At 50.9% G+C, this 22,323-nt stretch overlaps 1 protein-coding gene across 1 annotated transcript in view; it reads right to left on the minus strand.

The window, feature by feature from the left end:
- Positions 1–1,129: 1,129 nt before the first annotated feature.
- Sergef (secretion regulating guanine nucleotide exchange factor) overlaps positions 1,130–22,323 on the minus strand; it is a 212,949-nt gene continuing 191,755 nt past the window's right edge. The window contains 2 exon segments of the mRNA XM_051148598.1: positions 1,130–1,189; positions 1,192–1,460. Coding sequence (XP_051004555.1) covers positions 1,145–1,189; positions 1,192–1,460 — 314 coding nt within the window. The 3' untranslated portion in view covers positions 1,130–1,144.

Here is a 22,323-nt window from a genome sequence, read left to right on the forward strand (position 1 = left end):
AGTATAATCTCATGCAGAGCAGAAAACATAAGGTGAAGACAAAAGCAACACTGCCTAAAATAACTGGGAGGTGGACAGGCTACTCGCTGTCTACCAGGCCCCCTTTACCAGTCTTCAAGGGGATGCCTGCAGCTCTGAAGAACGCAGGGGGCTGGTTTTTGCTTTTTATGGTTGTTGGCTTTTTATTTATTTATTTATTTATTTATTTATTTTTATTTTGAGATACAGTCTCACTATGTAAGCCCTGACTGGCCTAGGACTCACTATGTAGACTCGGCTAGCCTTAAACTCACAGAGGTCCACCTAGCTCTATCACCCATGTGGTGGTATCAAAGGCATGCGCCATCATGCCAGGCTCTGAGGAATGTAGTCTGCAGGCCTCCAGGCGATATGATAATGAAGGTCCCCCCATAAGTAATGTCCCAGGATTTTGTGACCTCTAGAAGCCGGTGAAGTCTAGTTACCCCAGCTCAGAGACTGTATTATTCACCTGCTAGAGTGGCCCCAGAATCTTGCCTAGCTGGGAGAAGACTTACACATCTTCTGAGAGTTTCCGGGCTCTAGACACCCTTGTCTGAACTTGAGGTTTCCTATGCTGGGTCTCCCCAGAAGCCTTGGGTTCTCTCCAATTACTCATCCCATTCTTCCCACCCAACCCCAAGCCTTTGCTTGGGTTCTGGTCATGAAGACATGAGTCTCCAGGCAGGGTACCATGGTAAGCTATGGGTTCTGGATAGAAAATAAACCCCCAAGTTAAGGGGGGGGGGTTTAGTGCTGCTCTAAACCTGGCCTAGAACCCTGTCTTCTGACCTACACACAGCCATGGGGTGGACGTCACGTAGAGGCTGGGGCCCTCCTTGCTGATGTTTTAACCTTGCATGTCCTTTAGTGAGGATCCCTTGGCATCTGCTGTGTAGAAAGGATGCCCTCCTCTCTGTAGCTTGAGCTTCTGAGCACTGGGAAAGCATCTCCTTGCTGTTCTGGTCCACAGTTCTGCCCAGCCGTCGGGGCTTATCGAGCCCCTCTCAGCTGACAGCAGGACTGTTGAGCCCATAAGCTGATGGAAGGATTCTCAGGGAATCGTTTGCTGGGATAAGTCCCTTTATTACAGGTTCTTGCTCATGGTCTGCTATTTCTCGTTCTGTCAGAGCTGCGTTGGGTTGAAGTTCCCGACTGTCTCTCCTTCCAGTTTCTCTCCTCATCCACGGCATCCTGAGATTCAGTGTTTTCTGTGGCATCTGTGGCATCTGGGAGCGGGCAGGTTACCTTGAGATCCTGGCATGGCACAGGCTGTGCGAGCAGCTGACATAAAGCCAAGGAGTGGCCAGCCCCACAGCCCACGAGGAGGAGGGTTGATGGCGACTGCAGAGCCTGCACGGGAGTTGGAGTCCAGACATTGGACTCGGTGCCATCCCCACACATGCCATGTTCGTTCCAGCCCCAGGAACAGCACTTGCCACCTAAGGAAGAGAGGACACAGACATCACTATAATGTCCCCTCCACACCGGAAGAAACCAAAGCATGTAGCCATTACCAGGGTCTGCTCAGGGCTCCACCTCACCTACCCCCACCACAAGTCAGCGGATCATGCTGCGACCCGCCAGCTGTCCCTGCTCCAATCACAGCTTTCTCCTCCTTGGCGCCCCGTTCTCCATCGCCCCCACATATGACCAATCACTGAATCCTGCTAACTCCAGTGTGGCCCACGTCCCTCCATCTCTGCTGCCACTTCTCTGGCCAGGGCCACCAGCTTCTTATTTGGCCCACAGCCGCTCCCCGAGTACTCTCACGGTTATTCCGTTATCACCCCAGCTTTGGAGAAGGTGAAGCCAAGGTCGCTGAGTTCCAGACCCACTCAGGCTACACAAAGAAACTTTGCTTCGATTGCCCCCTGCTTAAGAACATGAAATACCTTAGCATGCAGAAAAGCATGCAAAACAACATACGATATCCTAGCCTACGTGCAGGAGATTAGCTACCATCTTCCTGTAAGCATTTTCAATCCTTTCCTTAAAATAATAAAACACGTTTAAGCCTCACCTCCCTGTAGGCCTTCCACCCTGGCACTAACTACTAACTACTGTTTTGAAGCCAGTGTCCATCACTTTCACGCTTGTATGTTTATGTGTACATACATGTATGCCCTTAAACACTATATACTCAGTTTAGTTTGTCTGAAAGACTTGTAAAAACACATCACTGATACATACCTTTACCCATGACACCGCCTTAGAAATAGACCTAGATCATTAATAGCCTCTCATTATATAAAGTCATATTCCACTCGGCCATGTTCTCGGGATGGACAGTTCTTAGTAACCACTGTTGCCACGGGGCTATATACACCAACGTGCGAAATGACACTCTAGAACACCACCAATACAGCTGCTGTTACACACTGCAAGTGTCTTCTCCCAGAAGTCTGGGGTGCGTCACCTCACTTTGTTTATGGCGCCCTTTCGCTAAGCAATTTCTTTACAGCGGCCGCCTAATTGCACACTATGGGGATTAAACAATTCGCTTAACCTGTCAGCCATTATCAGATGCTTTGGGTCGGTTCTTCTCCTCCATTTTCCTACAGTATTGCATGTACACCTCTGAGCCTGAATCTCTGCCGCTCCTTCTCATTACCTTCTCAAATTAGATTTGTAGGACGGGGATTCCCAGCCAATGGGTACAGCCACATTGGAGACCCCCGAGGACGGTGTGAGGACTGCCAGGATCCTGGTCAGGGGAGCTATTTGAATGTGACCTCGGTGCTCTATGGGCATCTCTGCCCAATCCCACATCACCGGTCTTCATTAGCATCATGGGCTTTTAAAATCTTTTTTCAATTTGAATGCACAATAGTGTCTCGCTGTTTAATGTGTACTTCAATTACGGATGAAATTGGTAAACCTAAACCGTGTGCTTCCTGGACAGCTTTCTCTCCTCTTCTGTGTACTGTTTCCTACGATCCTTCCTGCCTCAGTGAATAATCCCCTGCAGTCCCAGTTAATATTAAAAAAAAAAAAAAAAAGTTCAAGCGCTCAAATCCAAAAGCCAGATGACCTGCTGCATTTATTTGTGTGTGTGTGTGTTTTCAGTTTAAGTTAAAGTTTTGTTCTAGATCTTTCTACAGACATGTATTTATGACTCTATTTGCTGATTTGGTGTGTGTGTGTGTGTGTGTGTGTGTGTGTGTGTGTGTGTGTGTGTGTGTGTGTGTGTGTGTGCATAGGGGGGCAGGGAGGGGGTGGTCCAGGTTCTCCTGAAGTTTAGGCTGGCCTCGAACTTACTACATAGCCAAGGATAGTTTTGAACCTCCATTCTCCTGTCTCCACCTCCCCAGTACTGGGAGCTCAGGTGTGCCAGTACACCCAGCAGGGTTACTGCTCTTTTAGGCTTGATTTCTTCAACAGCACGTAAACACTGAAAGGCCATCTTTATCAGAAAATACTCCTGACTTTCCCATGATCTGAATGTTTAAATTGTAGGCAAAAGCTTGCTTTACAGGCCACAGTTTGGAGCGAGGTAGGCCGGGTGGGCCTCACAGGCTAGCCCTCAGGGCTCCATTCCTTGGGAGGGAGGCAGTACTGGCTAGGGAAACACATGCAGAGACAATGAATCCTTTCCCTTCCCTTGGTGAGGCAGGAACTTCACCAGGCTGATGGGGAGCAGGAGGGAGGGTAGGAAGAGCCCAGGACCTCAGGACCCAGCTTGGGACCTTGCGTGGGCCAAGTGCCTGGCCCCAGTGAGAAGCACAGCTGACCGTCAGCAGGGCAAGAGTGAGAAGCAGGGATTGGGTGGGAGGAACAGAGCTGACCGTGCCACAGAACACAGCACAATGGGCAGCTGGCAGGCTCGTCTCCCCCTGCCGAGGGGGAACTTGTTTGGCGGAAGCCACACTCAGGGCTGAGTAGATGAGGCCCAAAGCCAGGACGTTCATGCCTGCTGGGTGGAGAAGCCTGGCAAGGGCCCAGACATCACCTCCCCGATACTCTGAGAAGAGATTACTAGAGATGTGTGCATTTTCTGCTTTGTTGTAACAGCCCAGAGAGGGAGCCATGTTTCATGGATGGTGCCCATCTTCCAGGATAAGGCTGAGCCATAGGAGCTTATTGATTGGCTAGAGCCATTGGACAGCAAGCCAAGGGAGCTTATTGATTGGCTAGAGCCATTGGACTGCAAGCCAAGGGAGCTTATTGATTGGCTAGAGCCATTGGACAGCAAGCCAAGGGAGCTTATTGATTGGCTAGAGCCATTGGACGGCAAGCCAAGGGATCTCCTTGTCACCTTCTTGTGCTGGGCCACAGGCGTGTGCTATCATGACTGTCGTTTTCCATGGGTGCTAAGGTCCTCCTGCCTGTACAGCAAGTACCTTGTCTACTGAGCCACCTCCCAAGTCCCACCCATTCTCTTCTTGATGATCCTTTGAAGGTCATTTGAGAATGGCTTGTGGCCTGGAGAGATGGCTCCACAGCTAAGAACACTTGTTGCTCTTGCTAGAGGACCTGGGTTCGGTTCCCAGGACTCACGTGGTGGCTCACAGCCATCGGTAGCTCCAGTTCCAGGGAACCTGATTTAACATCATCTTCTGATCTCTGAGGGCATCAGGCACACACATGTCACACATATATACACGGATGCAAACACATACATGGAAAATAAATACACCTAAACTTTTATTTTCAAACAAAAGAATGGCTATGTCCTCACACAAAAGTAGGCCCAGGTGACAGCCAGTCACAGTTTGCCAACTGCTGCCCTCACCTAATAATACACAGGGTATGATTTAATATGGATTGTACTAGGCTCTTCTGGGTTCCCCAGCATTCCAGTGGTGTTACAATGGCACCCAGGACCTCACATCAGAAGCTCTGAGCCCCTCTATGTAGCACATGTCTCACTTGGTGCTGAGTTTGATCAAGTTCAAGACACAGATGCAGATGCAATATAGGGTGATGCCTCTGAGGACCAGCCCTGACACCTCACCGCTGCCCTACGTATGGGGTCTTCTGCCAGGGCTCACACTCCCTTACAACAGCACCCCACGTGAAGCTCAGGAAGCCTGGGAGGAGAACAGTTTTGGGGGAGAAGATGAGGAACTCTTTGGGGCAGTCTAAGATGTTTGGCTGGTCTAATCCCAGCACTTGGTTGGCAGGAGCAGGTGGGTCTCTGTGAGTTCGAGGCCAGGGTGGTGTGACAGTTGAGTTCCAAGGAAGACAGGGTTACATAAGGTCACCCAGCCTCAAAAACAACAAACAAATAAATGAATGAACGAACAAATGGATGAAGGAATAAATGGAGGACAGAGGTTCTTGCCAGATACACATGAGGGAACACATTCTGCAGAGAGAGAGCCCCGTGACGGGCCTGAGGGAGTGTAAACCTGAGAACCAAGACAGAAACATTAGGAGGCATGACACAGCGGGCGCTCAGGAGCCAGCCCTGCGCTAAGTTGCCAGCACAGTTGACACAGTCAACAGGTTTTGGTTTTTCATGAACAAAGTGGATTTATAATACCACCTGGATTAATACATAGACATTTTCTTTGTGACTGGCACACAAACTGTATGTTTGGAAGGACGTTTGTCATTGTGTGTAGCTGCAAGCCCTGCTCCAAGGAAGCAGTGTTCTTCCTCCCTTGAGTAGATGACATGAACACAGCCCGGCAACCCTCTCCTGGATCGGTGGCACGTCAAGAAGGTGTGATATTTGAAAGGGAAGTGTCTGGACCCTGCAACTAGGGTCTCTTTCAGGGGGGATCTTGTCTAATTCCTGGGGAGCCTGAGGCTCTTCTTCTCCTACCATGCAATAGCCCACCAGAACCTTTTTTGTCTCTGCTAGAATGCAAAGCTCTAAGGGAGCAAAAACTGGATTCTATTCAACAGCTCTGTCACAAAATTGAAAAAAATCCTTACACATCAGAAGACATACTCAGTAAATATTCGTTTCTGGCATGAACAGTTCCGAAATGTTGATGGCCCTTAGAGTGGCTCACTCTCCTGAAAGAAAGCGAGATTGAAGAGCTGGGCAGGCCAACAACAGTTATCTCCACTAAAGAAGTGTCTGTGTGTATGTGTGTGTGTGTGCGCACGCGTGTGCATATGTGGCATACTTATAAGCAGATGGAGATATCAGAGCAAGGACTAGGCCAGCTCCACGGCTAGCTCTAGATCCCCTGTTCTGGCAGGGCTGGCTAGGCCTACTTCACTGTAGTCTCAGAATGACTTGCCTGGATAGACTGACCCAACCCTCTCCCTCCTGAGCCGAGGAGGAGCCACTGGCTAGTCCCTAGCCTGAATCCCTAATCACTCAGGGGTGGGAGCGGAGATTCTGGTTTTCAGCTGTTGCTGCTCGGTTGCTATGGGCTGACCAGGCTTGGCTTTGGTATTGCTGTCATCTGGCAAACACACCTAGGTCTTGGCTTCCTCACTTGTAAACAAGGACAGTCAAGCCCTCCCTTGTCTTTGTTGGTTTTAAACAGATACATACAGCACTCAACAGAGCCCGCCACACGATACCTGCTCAGTTGGCACTCCTCAGCTGCTGCTGGGACGGCCCTGTTTCATGCCTAGGATCCACTTCCTAGCCTTCTTTGGTCTGGTCTATCTTGCTGCCTGCTATTACAGAACTTGGTTGGGGTTGGGGGGGGGGGGGGGGGGGGGGGGGGGTGGAGGGGATTTCCCAGTGTACAGTCACAGGACGAAACCACGCCACCCTTCCCCCTTCCTCCCCCTGGATGGAGTAGGTAACATTTCACACTGCTCTGGCCAGGGTTCGCATTAGTGTTTGTCTGAGGCATGCTGACAGGCACAAGCCACTAAGCATCGCTATGGAAACCGTTCTGTTATTCTCTGCTGTGTCATTTGTTTGCCGGCCCAGTTGCTGTTGTGGTGCAGGGGAGGGAGAGATGCAGATGAGGCGCGCAGATTAGACTCAGGGGGCCTGTCTCCTACAGGACAGCATGACCCGGGCTGACTCCTGCTTCTCCAGCTCTGAGAAGCAAGCCACTGTGTCCCCGACGACGTCCTGACAGCCTTCCCACTTGTTTCCTCATGCCCACCCCAGAACAACTCTCCAGGGGAGATTCTGGTGCACACCAGAATTTGAAAGCCACTGTGGTAGGAGAAACACTAGCTCAATTGTTTTCAGCATCTCACGGCACCAAACTGGTACCAAGACGCTGCCCTGCATGGAGCAACCGCCCCAGCTTCGAGGACTCTGGCCATACGATCAGATACTTCTCCGAACCTTCTCTAGACTCTAGAAGGGGCAGCAGTGGCCAGTCATTTGTTCATGCGGGCCCCTGCTTTCTGATGGCAACCCTCTGAAGGAGCACCATTGTCCCTAGGTGTGTGACCCTGGACACGCTGTTTAATCTCGCCCACGCTCAAATTTCTGATTTAGAGACTTCCCCTGATGGTGACTTGATAACCCAAGGAGAACATGTATGGAGGAGCTAGCTGGTGGGGACTGCCAACACAAGCGGCCATCGTTCTCGGAGGGTTAGTTCTATCTATCTGAAGTCTGCAGCAGGTCAGTCCCCACCTTTCTCTCTGGAGAGTCCTATGTTCAGAGTCAACCCCAGAGGGTTTGAGGAACCGCCAGTCTAATCCTTCATCTGCATGATGAAACCTCTTTGCCAGGCCATTTCTGGGGGACTAAGGACATTGCTTAGTTTGCTGACTCTTAAATACAATCATTTTCTATTATCTAAATCTTCCTTGATGTTCATATGTTGCTTTTATAATAATTCATCTTTTTTAAAAAGTCTCTTTACTGTCTGAGGCATATGCCTCTGAAAAACTCCTTTCTCTCAAAAAATTAGTTGAGAGAGAGAGAGAGAGAGAGAGAGAGAGAGAGAGAGAGAGAGAGGGATGCACTTGTGGAGACCACAGAACAACTTTAGGAGCTGATTCTTTGCTCCACTTTTTTGTGGATTCTGGAGTTGAACTCGGGTCCTTAGGCTTGAGGATGAGCGCCTTTACCCACTGAACCATCTCCCCAGATTCATCCTCTTTCTTTACCTAATGATTTAAAGTCAATCCCAATGAAACACTAGAGTCAGGGGGGATGCAGACACCTACCACTGTCACAGCAGTGGTGCTGTGAGACCCAGAGGCCAGTGTCAGATCCAAGGCTTGCTGTACACTTGTTTGGTACTCGGGCCTAGGTAAGTCACTGCCTCCCCCAGGGGCTCAGTTTCAGCACCCGAAGACTGAAAGAATCAGTTTTAGTGGCCCCCAAGCACTTCTCTGGCTCTCACAGTCCGTGCCTCCTGAAAACGGTGTGTCCATACCATACCCAGACCATGCATCGTCAGCCCAGTGGCACTTGCAGCCATGTTGACTTGGAGGTGACTCCTGGAGATGCACCCCTCACCTGTCACTCAGACTGTCAGCCCCGGCACAGACCTGAAGCAGGATGGGAACACGTAAACACCTCCAGGAGATCGGCTGCCAGCTTGTAAGTGACCACATCGTGACCGAACACTTAGCTCTAAGGCTAAGAACTCCCCCTGTTCAAGGAAAGACCAGCAGGGGCGTCAAAAGATGGGGACAAGGCCCTCTCCAGGCTCCCTACTGTGTGGGTTCACCCAGAAATGCCCTACGATAACCATGCAGTCTTTATGCACTGAATGGGCCATTCTTACTACTGACAAGCCCAGTGCCTAGGCACTTCAGTAGAGTGAATGGAAATCTTTTGCAGGCCGAGCAGTTAGGTTTTAGGGACTATGAATACCTACTGTTCTCAAAGGGAGGGAAGAACTTTTGTTCCTCCAGGGAGGTCCACGGTTCAAGTTCGAGGCCATGTAGCATCTGTCTATGAGACCCAGATGGGCACACACTGTACTGTGAAGGCTGAGCTGTAGGACAGACAGCCCAGCGTGGCTCCAGCCTGGCAGAGACCCTGCAGTATCAACACTGTGAACACCGGACAGGAGTGTACAGCCATCAATGTGGATGGTTCCTTCCCATCACAAGTGCATCCAGTCAGGCAGTGACACCCAACTGATATCGACCTCACATAAAGTGCTATTCCGGTAGGTGCCTCACGTGTGCAAGGAAGGAAAAGGACGTCATGAAGAGGAATGAGTCTCCATTTTTAAAAGGAAAAGAACTAACATTTAATAACACTCCACAGAGATATCTAGGCTTCTGTTCTGAACCACTTCTGTTCTGCCATTTCACTACCCTAAGAACCTAAGGTAAGACAATTCAGGACACCCTCCCATTTCACCCCTGAAAAAGGTGGGGTTCAGTTGAGACTTAGGCTCACCTCCAAACCAGTGACAAAACCAGGAAATAATCAAGGCTCAGTCAGCCTGGACCCCGTGTTCTTGTTTTTGTTTTTTTTGAGACAGGGTTTCTTTGTGTATCTTTGGCTGTCCTGGACTCACTTTATAGACCAAGCTGGCCTCAAACTCACAGCGATCTGTCTGCCTCTGCCTCCCAAGTGCTGGGATTAAAGATGTGTGCCACCACTGCCCGGACCCCAAGTTCTTAACCTGTGTCTCATGGCATCTAGATCCCTGCCTGACCTTGAACTAGAATTTATTTTTCTCTGTATCCTCATGGAAGAAGAGTAGAGGTTCAATGGATCTCGTGAGCACAGGAGTGACAGACAGCACACAGCAGTGAGCCGAGACACCAGGGGAGGAACACACACTGAAAGGAAGGCACGGTGTGTGTCTGGCAGGCCGGGAAGAGAGGACATCACAAACATAACTTGGATGCAACTGAAGATGAGGTGGGGATTTGCCAGGCCTCCGGGGCTTAAGTGGAAGGTTTCTGGGGGGCAGAACTGACCGTGCCTTCTGCACCAGCCCGGCCACCTAGTCAAACTGCCAGCTCCATGCACACACTCCACGACCTCCCCAGCCCCCAGCCTTTGTGCTGTGTCCTCTCATCTCTCTCCCTTCACCTTCTCCTCCAGGAGGGTCTCTTCTGACCTGGCAGCTTTGCCTTCCCCACCCCAGACTGGAGTAGACTGGCCGACTTGCAGAACCATTTACATGCCATCAAAAGCCCCCTCCCCCACCACATCAGTGCTAAACCACATTCATTTGAGACCCCGGTCACCAGAGAATGGTGCCCTGTCTCCACAGCTTGCTCTCTCTGGAGTGGAGAAAGAGCAGTGGCCCTTTCCCGTGTGAATCGCTCATAGCCCAGATGCCTGGAAAGTCTAGAGATGCCATGTTGCCATGGTAACAGCAGACCAAGGTTGGGGATGCTTTATCCCTGATGGGCTGCCCTGGCAGCACCATGCCATGCTGCTGGTGAGATCTCCCTCCGTGGATAAGAACAGAACAACTCTACTCAGGGACAAGGAGATGCCAGGCATCTGGGACATCGGCACTGATTTTCAGCTCCCCGCCCACACTCTAGGGGCTACTCACCCAATTCCCTGCCTGATCAAGAGGCCCAGGCCTGGGCCGGGTGTGCTTTGGCTCGTGTGGTCTAATACAATTTTTAACTGGCTCAGCCACAAAGCAGGCCCTCCCCCACTCCAGCCCCCAAATTACCACTTCTCTTATTTGACGCAGCCAACTGGGGATCCGCCGGTGTGGACCCTGGCAATTAGCACAGCACCCGCATTTGTTGGGAAATTAAGAGCCACTGATTAGTCTAATTCTACGCCACTTGCAGGCAGAGAGTGTCAGGCTGAGACGGGCTTTTCCAAACGGTGGCCTGGAGGGTGGCGTGTTTGCGGCACGAGCTTGAAATGGAAGCAAGGGCCTGGGGAGCTAGGCTGAGCAGCTGAGGAGGTAGACCCCATGCCTCCTGTCACCACTGTCTCACTGTCTCCTGCTCAGCGGATAATAGGCCATCAGAAGAAGGTGTTTCTAGATTGAGGTGACACTCCCAAATCCTCCTGACCCAAAAAGGGAGCCCATTTCCCTAGGAGACCCTCCAGTCTGACTTCCACTTTGGAGCGGCTATAGGACCAGTGTGTCCTGAACTAGGGGATGCTGAGCCTAGAGGCCAAAGCAAAGCTCAGGCTATGTGACCAGGACCCCGATTTGTTTATATTCCCTTGACCGCCTAAGGGCCGAGTTGCTGTGTGGCTGGAGCCTCTTGGGAACGGAGTGCTCAGTGCGGGTGACTGCAGGACTCCTGACACTGCGCTACATCTGGGTCACACCTGAGCCATCTCCCCGACCCATACCTAGTAATAGGTTCCTGCCTCCTTCAGCCAGTTTGTCAAAGGAGAAGCCCATTTGTTTGTACACAACATGCTGGGGTCGCATCCACGTGCAGCTGGTTGAGTGTTTCTGCACAGACGTTAGGGAAGACTTTCAAATCCCATCAAGGACTAGACTCTGAGGTGTGGTTGATTTAAAGGCAGAGTCTAATAAATGTTTATTATTAGCCCTATAATCATTACAGTGGTATTTTCTAACCTGCTATCAATCAGTAAAAATGCAGACACCTGTTACATTTAAAAATAGCCTGGGTTCACCTGGGGCAGGGCAGATATTAATCTCCTAAACTACCATCCATACCTCCCTCACTGCACTCATCCCATGCCATCTGCTTCTAATAATTTCTGTCAAGCTACCTTCTGTCCATAATCGCAAAACACTTGCTAACGTTCTTCATCTGAGCCGAATCCTCCATCCATACCGGCCATGGGCTTCTTACTCTATTTAATCTGTAGTGGCTTCCTTCCTGCTCCTCTCCCTCTCTCTCCTCCTTTCCAAGAACCTCTTCCGCTCTCTGACTGCTTCCTTATCCTGTTTCCCCTGTGTCCCCAAAGCCTAGAACCTTAGCCATGCCTATTCCATCTGCCCTGCCGGGTGTTTTGGCTTTTTATTGGTCAAAGCGGAATAAGTTTTCAGGCATTGTTTACAAACATGTTGGGGTATGGTACCTGAGTCTGCTCATTTGGGCAGCAGCCAGACCAATGCCCCCACCAACAGTGTAGACAGAAATCCCTTTAGAACTTCCCTGACTCAAACCCTAGCGTCAGAGACAAGCCAGGCCTTCCGAGCCATCTATGATATCAGCCCTCCAGGAATGAGGAGCAGTCTAGGAAATCATCAGATATCTCCTAATGGATGAAGAAAAGCTAGTGTGCTGGAACTAGGACATTCCAAACATAGAGAACACTGTGAGTAGAGACCTGGCTGGGCTCTGGAGCTTGCCAAACTAACAACGGTGGTTCTGCTGGGTGGGACAAATGGAAATGTAAAAAGTGGCAGAAACTTGGCAAATAGATAGGGGGCAGATCGTTGCAAATGACTCAAGAGATTGTACGTCCAAAAGGCCTGGCTGTAGATTTTGGACTATATCTGACAGCTAACTGGAAGCTGCTAAGGCACTGGGTAAGAGAAGTGCAGAGTCAGAGATGTGCCTCAGAGGCAAAATCAGCATCAGCATCACATTGCTATTGCCATGGTAACATCTGTAAAGCACCTGTGCAGTCTTATGTCTTCGACACTGTGGGTTCAGTGTGATCGAAGGTTGTCCGGGACATCAGTTTGGAGGCCAAGGTGAAGTCTAGGAGAGAAATGGAGAGAGAGAGAGAGAGAGAGAGAGAGAGAGAGAGAGAGAGAGAGAGAGAGAGAGAGAGAGAGAGAGAGAGCCCTTAAAGAGGCAGGACCAAGAGGAGGACTAGGTGGGGGGAGGTTTAGCAGCTATTGTTGAATAAGAATGGCTCCCATAGGCACATATGTTTGAATGCTTGGTCCCCAGCTAATAAGGCTGTTTATGGAGGATTAGGAGGTGTGATCATGTTGGAGGATATGTGTCATGGGGTGCTGGGCTTTGAGGTTTCAAAAGACTGTCTGTCTCTGTCTGTCTGTCTGTCTGTCTCTCTCTCTTTCTCTCTCTCAGGCGTTCTGCCATCCACTACACCTTTGCTTTGTCATCACAAACTCCAGCACTCTGAAACTGCAAGCCAAAGTAAATGCTTCCTTTCACAAGTTGCCTTGGTCACGGTTTTTTTGTCACAGTCATAGCAAAGTAACTAAGACAGGCCTGAGACAGGAGACTGCAAAGATGGAGGAGGTCACAGCTAGGTGTAGGGCATCTGATTTTTTGAACTTTTAGGTCTGGCTGGTAAATCTAGACTCTGACTCCCAACAGAGTCAAAACACTCAGCCTCTTGTTATTCCACATTCAGGGAAACATCGCTGAGGAACAGCCTACGAGCCAAGGGCAGAAATCTCAGGAGAATTTATTCCCTTACAGGCTGCCAGGGTCCTACCATCCTAGAACCTACTGCTTGGAGCAAAGAGAGGAACCAGAAAGGGGACCCCTTGCTAGTGCCTTGCTAGTAAAGGTCTCTCTGTCATGAGATGTGTTGGAGTATGGCTCCCAGGGAAGGAAGGAAAAGGCCCCAGTTCTTGGCCTTTTTTTGCTCCTCTATCCTGCCGGGTATCTCTTGGGTGGGATCTCAGCCCACAGGGACCCAGGCCCTTTATGGAGTACAAGGGCTGCCTGCTCTGAGACCGCATCTCTCCTGTTCCTCACACATCTCTCTAACCTAGTGTAAGGACTGCCCATCTTGCTCTACCCTTAGCCTACGTAGCACCATGTCCTGTGCTGAGGTCCGGATACGCTCACCCATTTCTCCCGTGCCACTTTCAATCTTCAGAAGGCCACCAAGAATCCACTCAAGCCCTATGTCCTCTAGAAGACTGTAATGGTTGCTATGGATGAGCTTCAGGGCAATGAAGGGACTCAGAGCTCACTCCGGCCCGACCCTTTTAAGCTCTATGGAAGAGGCAACACCTGGGCCAAGACAGAGGCCGTCCACTCTTCTGTCAAGTCCGCGGCCTCTCCCTGACAAGCCTCCCAGGAGCTCTACAGCTCTGCTCTGGTTTCACCTGTCCCATTGTCACAGGCTGGGTGGACGACGTGAGGATAATGGCGATTGTCGCTCTGCCACTCTGCACAGTGCCTTGCACAGAGCTGTGGACTGTGGGTGGCTGAGAAAACAGAACCCTCAGCAGTCAAAGGCTCAGGAAGACAACAGGTCCCGAGAAAATGCAGAACACAGGGGAAGGGAGTGCGGCCTCCTTTCAACAACTCTTCCGTTTTCTGGGACGCCAGCCAAGCCTAGCCACAATGCTGGGGCGCCAGCGGGGGAGATGGAGCATCCGAAGGAGACCTCTACATCTGAAAGACATGTCTGCATCCAGCAGCAGTGTTCTGGTCCAGAGCCTCCTGGGACAGCAGTTTCCAGAGCTGGCAGCCGAAGTCAAGCTGAGGTCAGCCTCCAGCCTAGGGGTATATTGGCGATGGGGGTGGCACACTAAGGGATTTTTCTTTCCCTCAATGGAATTCTCAAGACTCTGGGAGCTAAAAGAACCATTCAGGATAGTAAAACCCAACTCCTGGATGTTTCCAGTGTGGAAACTGAATTGAGCTCCTGGTAGAAAGAGACACTAACTTGACCAAGGTCACAGCCACAGCCAAGCTTTGGGTCTCTTGATCACAACATGGGGGTCCTTGCAGGGCGACTTTTCTCTATAGAGTTCCATTGAGAAAGCATGTGGCAAGATTAAATGGTCACTGGTATTTTTTATTTTTATTATTGATATCCTGGTGATACAGGTTTAGAGACAACTATTTGGTTAAGCCACTCGCTTGAAATGATATGGCTTAGAAAAAGCAGAAGCCAGGCGGGGCTGGAGTCTGGAGTGGAGCTCAGTACGTACAGTGCTCGCTTAACATGCATGAGGTTTGCTCCCCAGCACTGCATAAACAAGTCGTGGAGGCTCACACCTGTAATCCTAGCATTCTGGAGAAAGTCATCCTTTCTCAAAGTCATCTTTTCTCAAAGTCATCCTTGATTGTATAGTGAGTTCAAGGCCAGCCTGGGCTATATGAAACTCTGTCCCCCTCCCCCCACCCCTCCCCCCAAAGAGGGGTTCTTTATCTCTTTGCTGTGCCTCATTTTGTTCCACACATCAGAGGAAGAAAGGCAAGACAAACTGACATTCTCAGAGGTTTCTTGAATATACTTCCTGGTTAAGCACCTCCTAGGCCTTCTGTGGCCTTCCAAGAAGATTCTAGACAATTATAAAGGCTGAGAGAGAAACAAAACATCCCCCTAACCCTAAGGAAAGAGAAGCTGAGGAAAGCAGGTAAAGGGGTGCTGCAGCAGGACAAGCCAGCAGGTCCCACCAGCCAGGGGCCACTCTCCATAGAGCACAGCACAATGCCTGGCATACAGAGGGCACCGGCTGTAAGAAGCTGAGTCAGTGCATTAGTGAATGCAGTGATGGGCCCATGGGGACACGAGACACAGCACCAGGGCCGGCAGAGACAGGGCCTGCGCACAAGTGTCATCCTGGCCCCCCTCCATCTGCACAGGGGCAGAAGGCAGCTGGTGGGTCCAGAAATGCTGACAGAGAAGGACAGAGCTTCTAGCCCCAACCTACTTCTCCATGGCAACAAGCTGACAGAACACTGCACAGGAGACTGAGAAACGGGATTTGAGAGAATGATGCAAAACAAGACAGCAGCCTTCTGCCTCCCGGGCCCAAGCAAGGCAGGCGCAGTCCCTAAACCTGTATGTCCTTCAGGCCTGTCCATCCCCTGTGCAACCCAGGAGCCTGTTCCCTGTTCACCATGTACTCTTCTTGGGCTGCATGGCAAATTCTCTTTCTTTGTAGCTGATGCTTTGGGCATTGTGCTGAACCGACAAGCCGTGGTAGGGATTGCAGTGGACTTCATGTAGCTGGCTCCTACAGTACCCAGGCTGTCCCTAGGTGTCTGTACACAGCATAGTAACCTGCAGCACTGGTGACTGTGGCACAGGGGTCAAGGGGGCAAGAGCAGATACCACATATATCCTGTCTCCTAATGTCTGCATCTTGCCCCCAGGCAATGGGCTCAGCTGACTTTGCCTTTGTCTATCAGGGGATGACTTAATTGCACCTTCTCCTGTAAAATTCAAAGCCTTCTGTTTACATTTCAAATACAAAACTTACCAGCCTAGTTTTTATTCCTCTTCTGCTTACTTATTCTGCCCCCAGCAGAGAACCTGAGGTAAGGTAATGCCTCAATAAACGCCTTCTGAATTAGGTCAACAGGACGGGAGAATGTTTACATTTGATGGATAGAGACCAGCCATTTGATGGATAGAGACCAGCATCCTCCGATGCAAGAACGTTCAACCCGCTCACCCTGATGTGGGAGCCCCAGGGGTCTGAGGTGGTATCTTCATGGCCATGCCTGAGGCCAGGATGGTTTCTCCGCTGCAGCTCAATAGATGGCATCAGCCACAAGGGTGCACTGAGCAGACTGGACCAGTGACCCCAAGCTCAAGCCCAGGCTTCCCACGTACCCTCCGTGAGTTCAGACAAACCGTTTCATCTCTTTGAGCCTTAACATCTTTATCTGGAAAATGAGAAAAGCGCGTTCTGCCTGCCCCCCCCCCCCAGAAAGTTGATACAAGGGTACAGACGTGGTGTGTAACAAGGAGAGCGGCCTGTGACACCCACCCAAAGCAGGGTCTCGTTTCAAGATCGTACAAGAGGAACGGGGCTCTAAGCTCACCAAGTGACAACGTTGCCTTGCAGATTCCAGCAAAGTGTTCTTCAATCTCAGCAAAAAGCAGTCTCGGATCCCATTAAAAGGAGACGCCTTAAAAAGGGGCTGGAGAGCTGGCTCAGCAGCTAAGGGCACTGGCTGCTTTGGCAGAGGACCTGCATTTGGTTCCCATCACTGACATGGCAGCCTACAAATGCCTTGTAACTCTACTTCCAGGGCACTCTCTTCTGGCCTCTGGTGGGCGCTGCATGCAAGTGGTATTCTTGCATGCAGAACACCCTCCCTCCCATCCCCCCAAGGAGAGTCTAATAAAACTGAGGATGTTTGGGGGTAGCTTGTGGTATGTGAATCTCTGAGGTGGAAGGGGGTCCACTTTTCCTTATTCGCAGGTGTCCCTCCCCGCCCAGAACATCTGAGACAGGAGGCTAACTCCCACTCACCCACAGCACCCTTCTAGCCCCTCAGTCACTACTAACTGGCACATCCCAGGAAAGGCCACCCTGGCCGCTGGCTTAGGCTCACTATGGTACTCACTGCTCATGCCGTCCAGCTGAACGGAGAGAACAGCAGTGCTGCAAATGTTAGAGAAGTGGACGGGAGATGGGGGGACACTGCGATGGCTTGGAGCACAGGCATCAGTGGTGGTGGTGGGGGAACCCCAGTGGTTAGCCAGGGCTGGTTGTGGAATGGAAAGCCAGCAGGAACAGTCCCATGAGACTCAGGGGGGGACTTGTAGGTCCCATGCTCAGGTGCTAACAGCACTGAGTGCTGCTGCTTTAGTCTTCAAAGACAGCACTGAAAGGTGACAGGCGACAGGAGACATCCTCATCAAGAGGCCTCCCCCTTACATGGTGTGACGCTTACTTCTGTGTCAGCATGGCTGGCCGGTATAGACCACTGTTTGGACAGATGCTATGGTTGGAGGCTGTGGTAAGGGCATCTTTTAGAAGTAGTTAATTAACATTTGAAATGTTTGAATTTAGGTAAAGGGAGTCAGTCGCCCTTCCTCAAGGGGTGGGCTGCGCTCAGCTGGCAGAAGCTTGCAGATCAAAGACAGGCTTCTGTAGGACTGCTGCGCTGAAACCCTGCCAAGCGCGCAGCCTTCCGACTCCTGCCTGCGAGACTCCAGAATGCTCTACAGCCTCTGGACTTGCTATCATCCCCTGCATCCCTCTAGGCTTACCCGTGTCTCCCATAGACAGAGAGAGACAGCCAGAAGTTCTGATGGGCCCCTGATAGATACACAAGTACAGTTGGATGTATTCATCTAGCTTTCCTTATTTGATGGTCCATGTGACCTGAGGAAGCAGGTTTTGCTGCTTTTTTTTTTTTTCCCCAGTGGGGAGGGAGTTTGGTGAGTGTGACTCCAGAGCCACGTTGTCTATCAGTCTCACCACAGGCCACCGCTGGGACGGAATACCTGCCCAGAGTAGTTCTGTTACCTCTCTCGGGGTGCAGCAAACAGCTCAAACAAGATGGGGCATGGGCCGTTCTCATTCAAGCAGGACAGCCCGGGAGCCCTCTGACCTACCAGAAATCTGTCCCAGACATAGGGTTCTGGGCTTCCTAAGCTCTTTGAGGTCTTACCATGTTTAAACCCAACCATTTAGTATCCAAGGCAGCTGGTTCTTGAGGAAACCGGCACTTGGGCAGAAAACAGACATCCTTCCTCCTGAAATCGGGAGAGGCTGGCCGCAGGAAGCTCCAGACATCCCTTCAGCCATTGCTGAGAGGTGCGGAGAGGTGGGGGCTGCTGACAGGATGATCCAAGGGGCAGCTTGGGGGATAACCAAGCAAAAGGCCTTAGCTCTGCTTCCTCCAGTTTCTAGAAGCACCTTGTGTTTTGGTTCCTGGAGACCAGGCAGGCAGCACTGTCCTCTCAGGAAGGGTCCTTACAGCTCCCTTTAACCCTCCCACCGCCACCCAGCTTAGTGAAGCTGAGACGGGAGGCATTTTCAGGAAGTCTATTAAACGCCGGGTGGGGGGGGGTAGTGGGAGGGAACCACCGCAACACTACAACCCCCCACCAGCAAGGACGCTAACTCCCGGCCATCACTCTTCCTCCTACAGGCAAACACAGAGATGACAGCCTCTGAGTGGCCTCTCCCCGTGTGAGCTCACAAGCGTTCCTTCTTGGTCATCACTTTTGCACTTGCTTCATGCACTACTGCTTGGGGAAACTGTTTTGTAGAAAAAGCCTGCCCTACTGACGAGCCAGAGATGAGAAATCCAGGGTTAACCTGCCTCCCGCTGGCCTAACCTGTCAGTCCTGGAGTCGAGCCTGAGTCATCCTTCGCCTTCAGGGGCCTCCCTCATCACAGCTGGTCTTCCTGTGGCCATGAGGCCACTGCCTGTTTGCCAACGCCCCCACCCCACCCCCACCCCAACCTGAGAGCACAGCAGCCAGCACTCCTGGAGAGGAAACCTACAGTGGAAATAACCACTAACATTTCCTTAGAAGGAGCAGTGTTTCAGCCACCCTTCTAACGTACGGTCTCCACCACAAGCTGTGGAGGTAGGGCCTGCCATTAAACCCATTTCACAGGAAGGAAAAGCTGGACGGAGACCGAATCACTTGCCCAGTCAGTGTTCCATAACTAGTCAGCTGGGATTCAGGCCCAGACCACTGCTACCACAGCACCTTAGCTCAAACAGCAGTGCTGTTCGATTCTGTTTTAGAGGTTGGGACTGGCCTGGGCTATAGCATAGTGGCGCAAGGGTCCTGATCGCGTATGAGGGCCTGCACTTGATCCTGGGCACTAAAAAGACAAACCAAACAGAGGGAAAACGTGAAGTCAGGAGTGGGAGTGTACACCTCTGATCCCCAGCATCTGGTGGCTAGGGCAAGGGGATTATGAGTTTGAAGTCTGCTTGGGATACATGGAGACGCAACCAAGCCATCAATCGAACAAGCAGAGTTGAGAGATTTGTGCACCCAATAGGATCACACAGCCTTGGACCTTAAAGGCTGCGCCTTTCCCAAGCTCTCCCTGGAGAGGCCTCCGTGGCAGCAACTGTTGGTTGAGCTCAGGGAGGCAGCTGATTTCCTTGTCCTTGGGTGCAGGGTCACAGACCAGAAACAGTCCCTCACAGATGAAGGCAGACCCTTTCAGCAGTCTTTGGACGGGTGAGGTTTCTACATTTTTTTTCCCTAAGAAGGACAAAGGCCTGGGGCACAGAGGAGCCTGCCCCTCGTGACCAAGCACACACGTTCTTATTGCTGCACTGACACTGGTTACAGCTGTCTATGGCCTCTCTGTCCCCATGCCATTATATACGAGGTCTCACTCCTGAATTTACTCATAACCAAGACCTCATCACCGGGAGCCGTGCCTCCCAAAATGAAGGGCAAAGGCTTCAAAAAACTCTGACCTGTTTTCTACATCCTGTGGAGAGTTTTTAAAAAAATTCCTTCATTCTAAGTGTTTCAATTTGCGTATCTATAAAACAAGAAATCAAACAGACAGGTCACTCTTCCTAAGGTAGCTATAAAGAAAAACAACACCAAAACCAAAATCATCCCTGAAGGACATCAGAGAACAATTTACTAAGCCTTATGAAGACGTGCCAGGTGCTCTGTATAGGCATCTTGTTTACATTTCACAAAACTTCATGAGACAGACAAACGCTTTCTCCCTGGTTTAGAGACAAGGGAACTGAGGAGCTGAGAGACTAATGGGTGAGAGTAGAGCTGGGGTTAGCCCAGGCCAGGTAGAGCTGAGGTTAGCCCAGGCCAGGTAGACCTGGGCTTGTCCCAGACTGGGTAGACCTGGGGTTAGTCCAGGCCAGGCAGCTCACAGTTTTGGCTTTGCAATGAGTCCTGTGCCCTCCCTCACACTTGCCTCCTCCTCTTCAGAGTCCTCAATCTCAGCCTCAATCGCCAGGCCACTAAAGCTGGGATCCTTGGGAAAGGGTATGCTAATCCCATGATTTCTCTATTCAAAAATCCTCCTCCGAGCTGAAGAGTAGAGTAGCACTTTACATGTGTGAGCAAGAGGCCTTAGCTGTGTGCATGGGTGTGTGTACATGTGTTTGTGCACGGATGTGTGGCTGCGCACGGGGGAGGGGTGTCAGAGAACAGCTTGCTGGTGTTGGTTCTTCCCTTCTACCCTGATGATCTCAGGGACTGACCTCTGACCTCTGGTTGTCAGGCTTGGGGCAGGTCCCTTTACCTGCTGAGCCATCTAATTGGCCCTTGCCACCTGGACTTTAACCCTCTCCAGTGAAGTCCAGTCTCTGAGACTGGAGCCCAGATATCTCCACCTCTCCCCAGCGTTCTGCAAGTCGTGCATCCAGCTTCCCATAGGACCCCAACAGCTCTGTTTTCCTGTGATCTGATTTGTCTGGTTACACTTGTCTCCCATGCTACATTGTCAACATATTTGGGGGGGGGGTGGAGACTTCTTTCTCATGCCTGGGCATTTTAAGATCTTTCCATACCGACCAAGCTTACACCATACTCAATGACAGAAAGTCACCATGAATGGGGCAAAGCTCTGCGTGCACCGCACAATCAGTCTGCACTGTAAAAGCTGCGCTGTGGAGGCGCACACAGGAACGTGAGGGTCTTGGCGCACCCAGTTCAGAAACTACTTCCCTGGCCTAGCAAGACAGTCTTGGATGAACTGGAAGTCATGGTTACTGAGCCTGTTGTGTTTTGGAATTGTTCTAGCCCCTTTTCATTTGTATGTCTGAGAAATTTCAAGAGTGTTGGCGATTTCCAACCAAGGGAGCAGGGGCCTAGGAAACTAGAGTCCCTTGTTTGGGGTTACACGGTGAGGGAGAAGCAGGGCGGGGATTTGTCTCTTGGTCTGTTTCCACGCTGCCTCAAGGACAGCAGGCTCATCTCCGAGGTCTAGGACCTCACCTGTGGCAGTGGTCCCAAGCTTGTGCTACCCAACCTCTGACAGCTTCGTGCCTCACCCCAGTGATTCCATAAGAACTCTGCTCAGTGTGCTGCAGGGAGGAGCCAGGGGCCTTCCAAGCTGGGGCCCAACCATTGGTTCCACTCCTTGCCTTTTTAATGCCATTGAATCACTAAGTTGCTCAGCCCTGGGGACTTCCTCTGAAAAAGAAGGTTAATTAATCTTAGAGCTACATACAACGGCCTTCTACCCATGTGCTCTGCAGGTTTAGGTGGGCTGCCAAACATTAACACCATCACACTCAGAGCCTCTGAGATGAGACTGTATTAGAAAGAGTCTTCACAGAGGCCATTACAGGAAGGGGTTTGGGGGCAAGAAGGTTGTTCTTTGGTTGGTCCTAAATGGTGCCACAAGTGTCCCTTACTTTTGGTGCGAGGGTTGAATGTGGGACCTACGCATGCTAACATACACTCTGTACTGCCTAAGCCATAAGTACACTTTAAAAAGGGCAAAGGGGAGCTGGGGAGATGGCTCAGTGGCTAAGAGCACTCACTGTCTGTTCTTCCTGAGGTCCTGAGTTCAATTCCCAGCAACCACATGGTGGCTCATGACCATCTGTAATGGGATTTGATGTCCTCTTCTGTCATACATGCAAATAGAACATTCATATAAATAAATAAATATTTAAAAGGGCAAAGGGGGGGCGTTGATAGACAGAAAGAGAGGTTTGATAGACAGAAGAGGAGGTAATTGACAGTTAGGACAGACATTGGAGTGATGTGACCCCAAATGAAGAACGCCATCAGCCACTATTAGCTGGAAAAGGCAAAGACCGGATTCTCCCCCAAAGAGTCTCTAAGGGAGGGTTTGCAGACTCAGTGAAGTTGAGGATTTGGGGACGTACTCTCAGATAGACTAGTAGGCGGCGCAGTGATGAGCGGCTGTGAGAGACAGATAGTGACAT

This window comes from Acomys russatus, chromosome 7, assembly GCF_903995435.1.
Source record: "Acomys russatus chromosome 7, mAcoRus1.1, whole genome shotgun sequence".
Classification (NCBI taxonomy): Eukaryota; Metazoa; Chordata; class Mammalia; order Rodentia; family Muridae; genus Acomys; species Acomys russatus.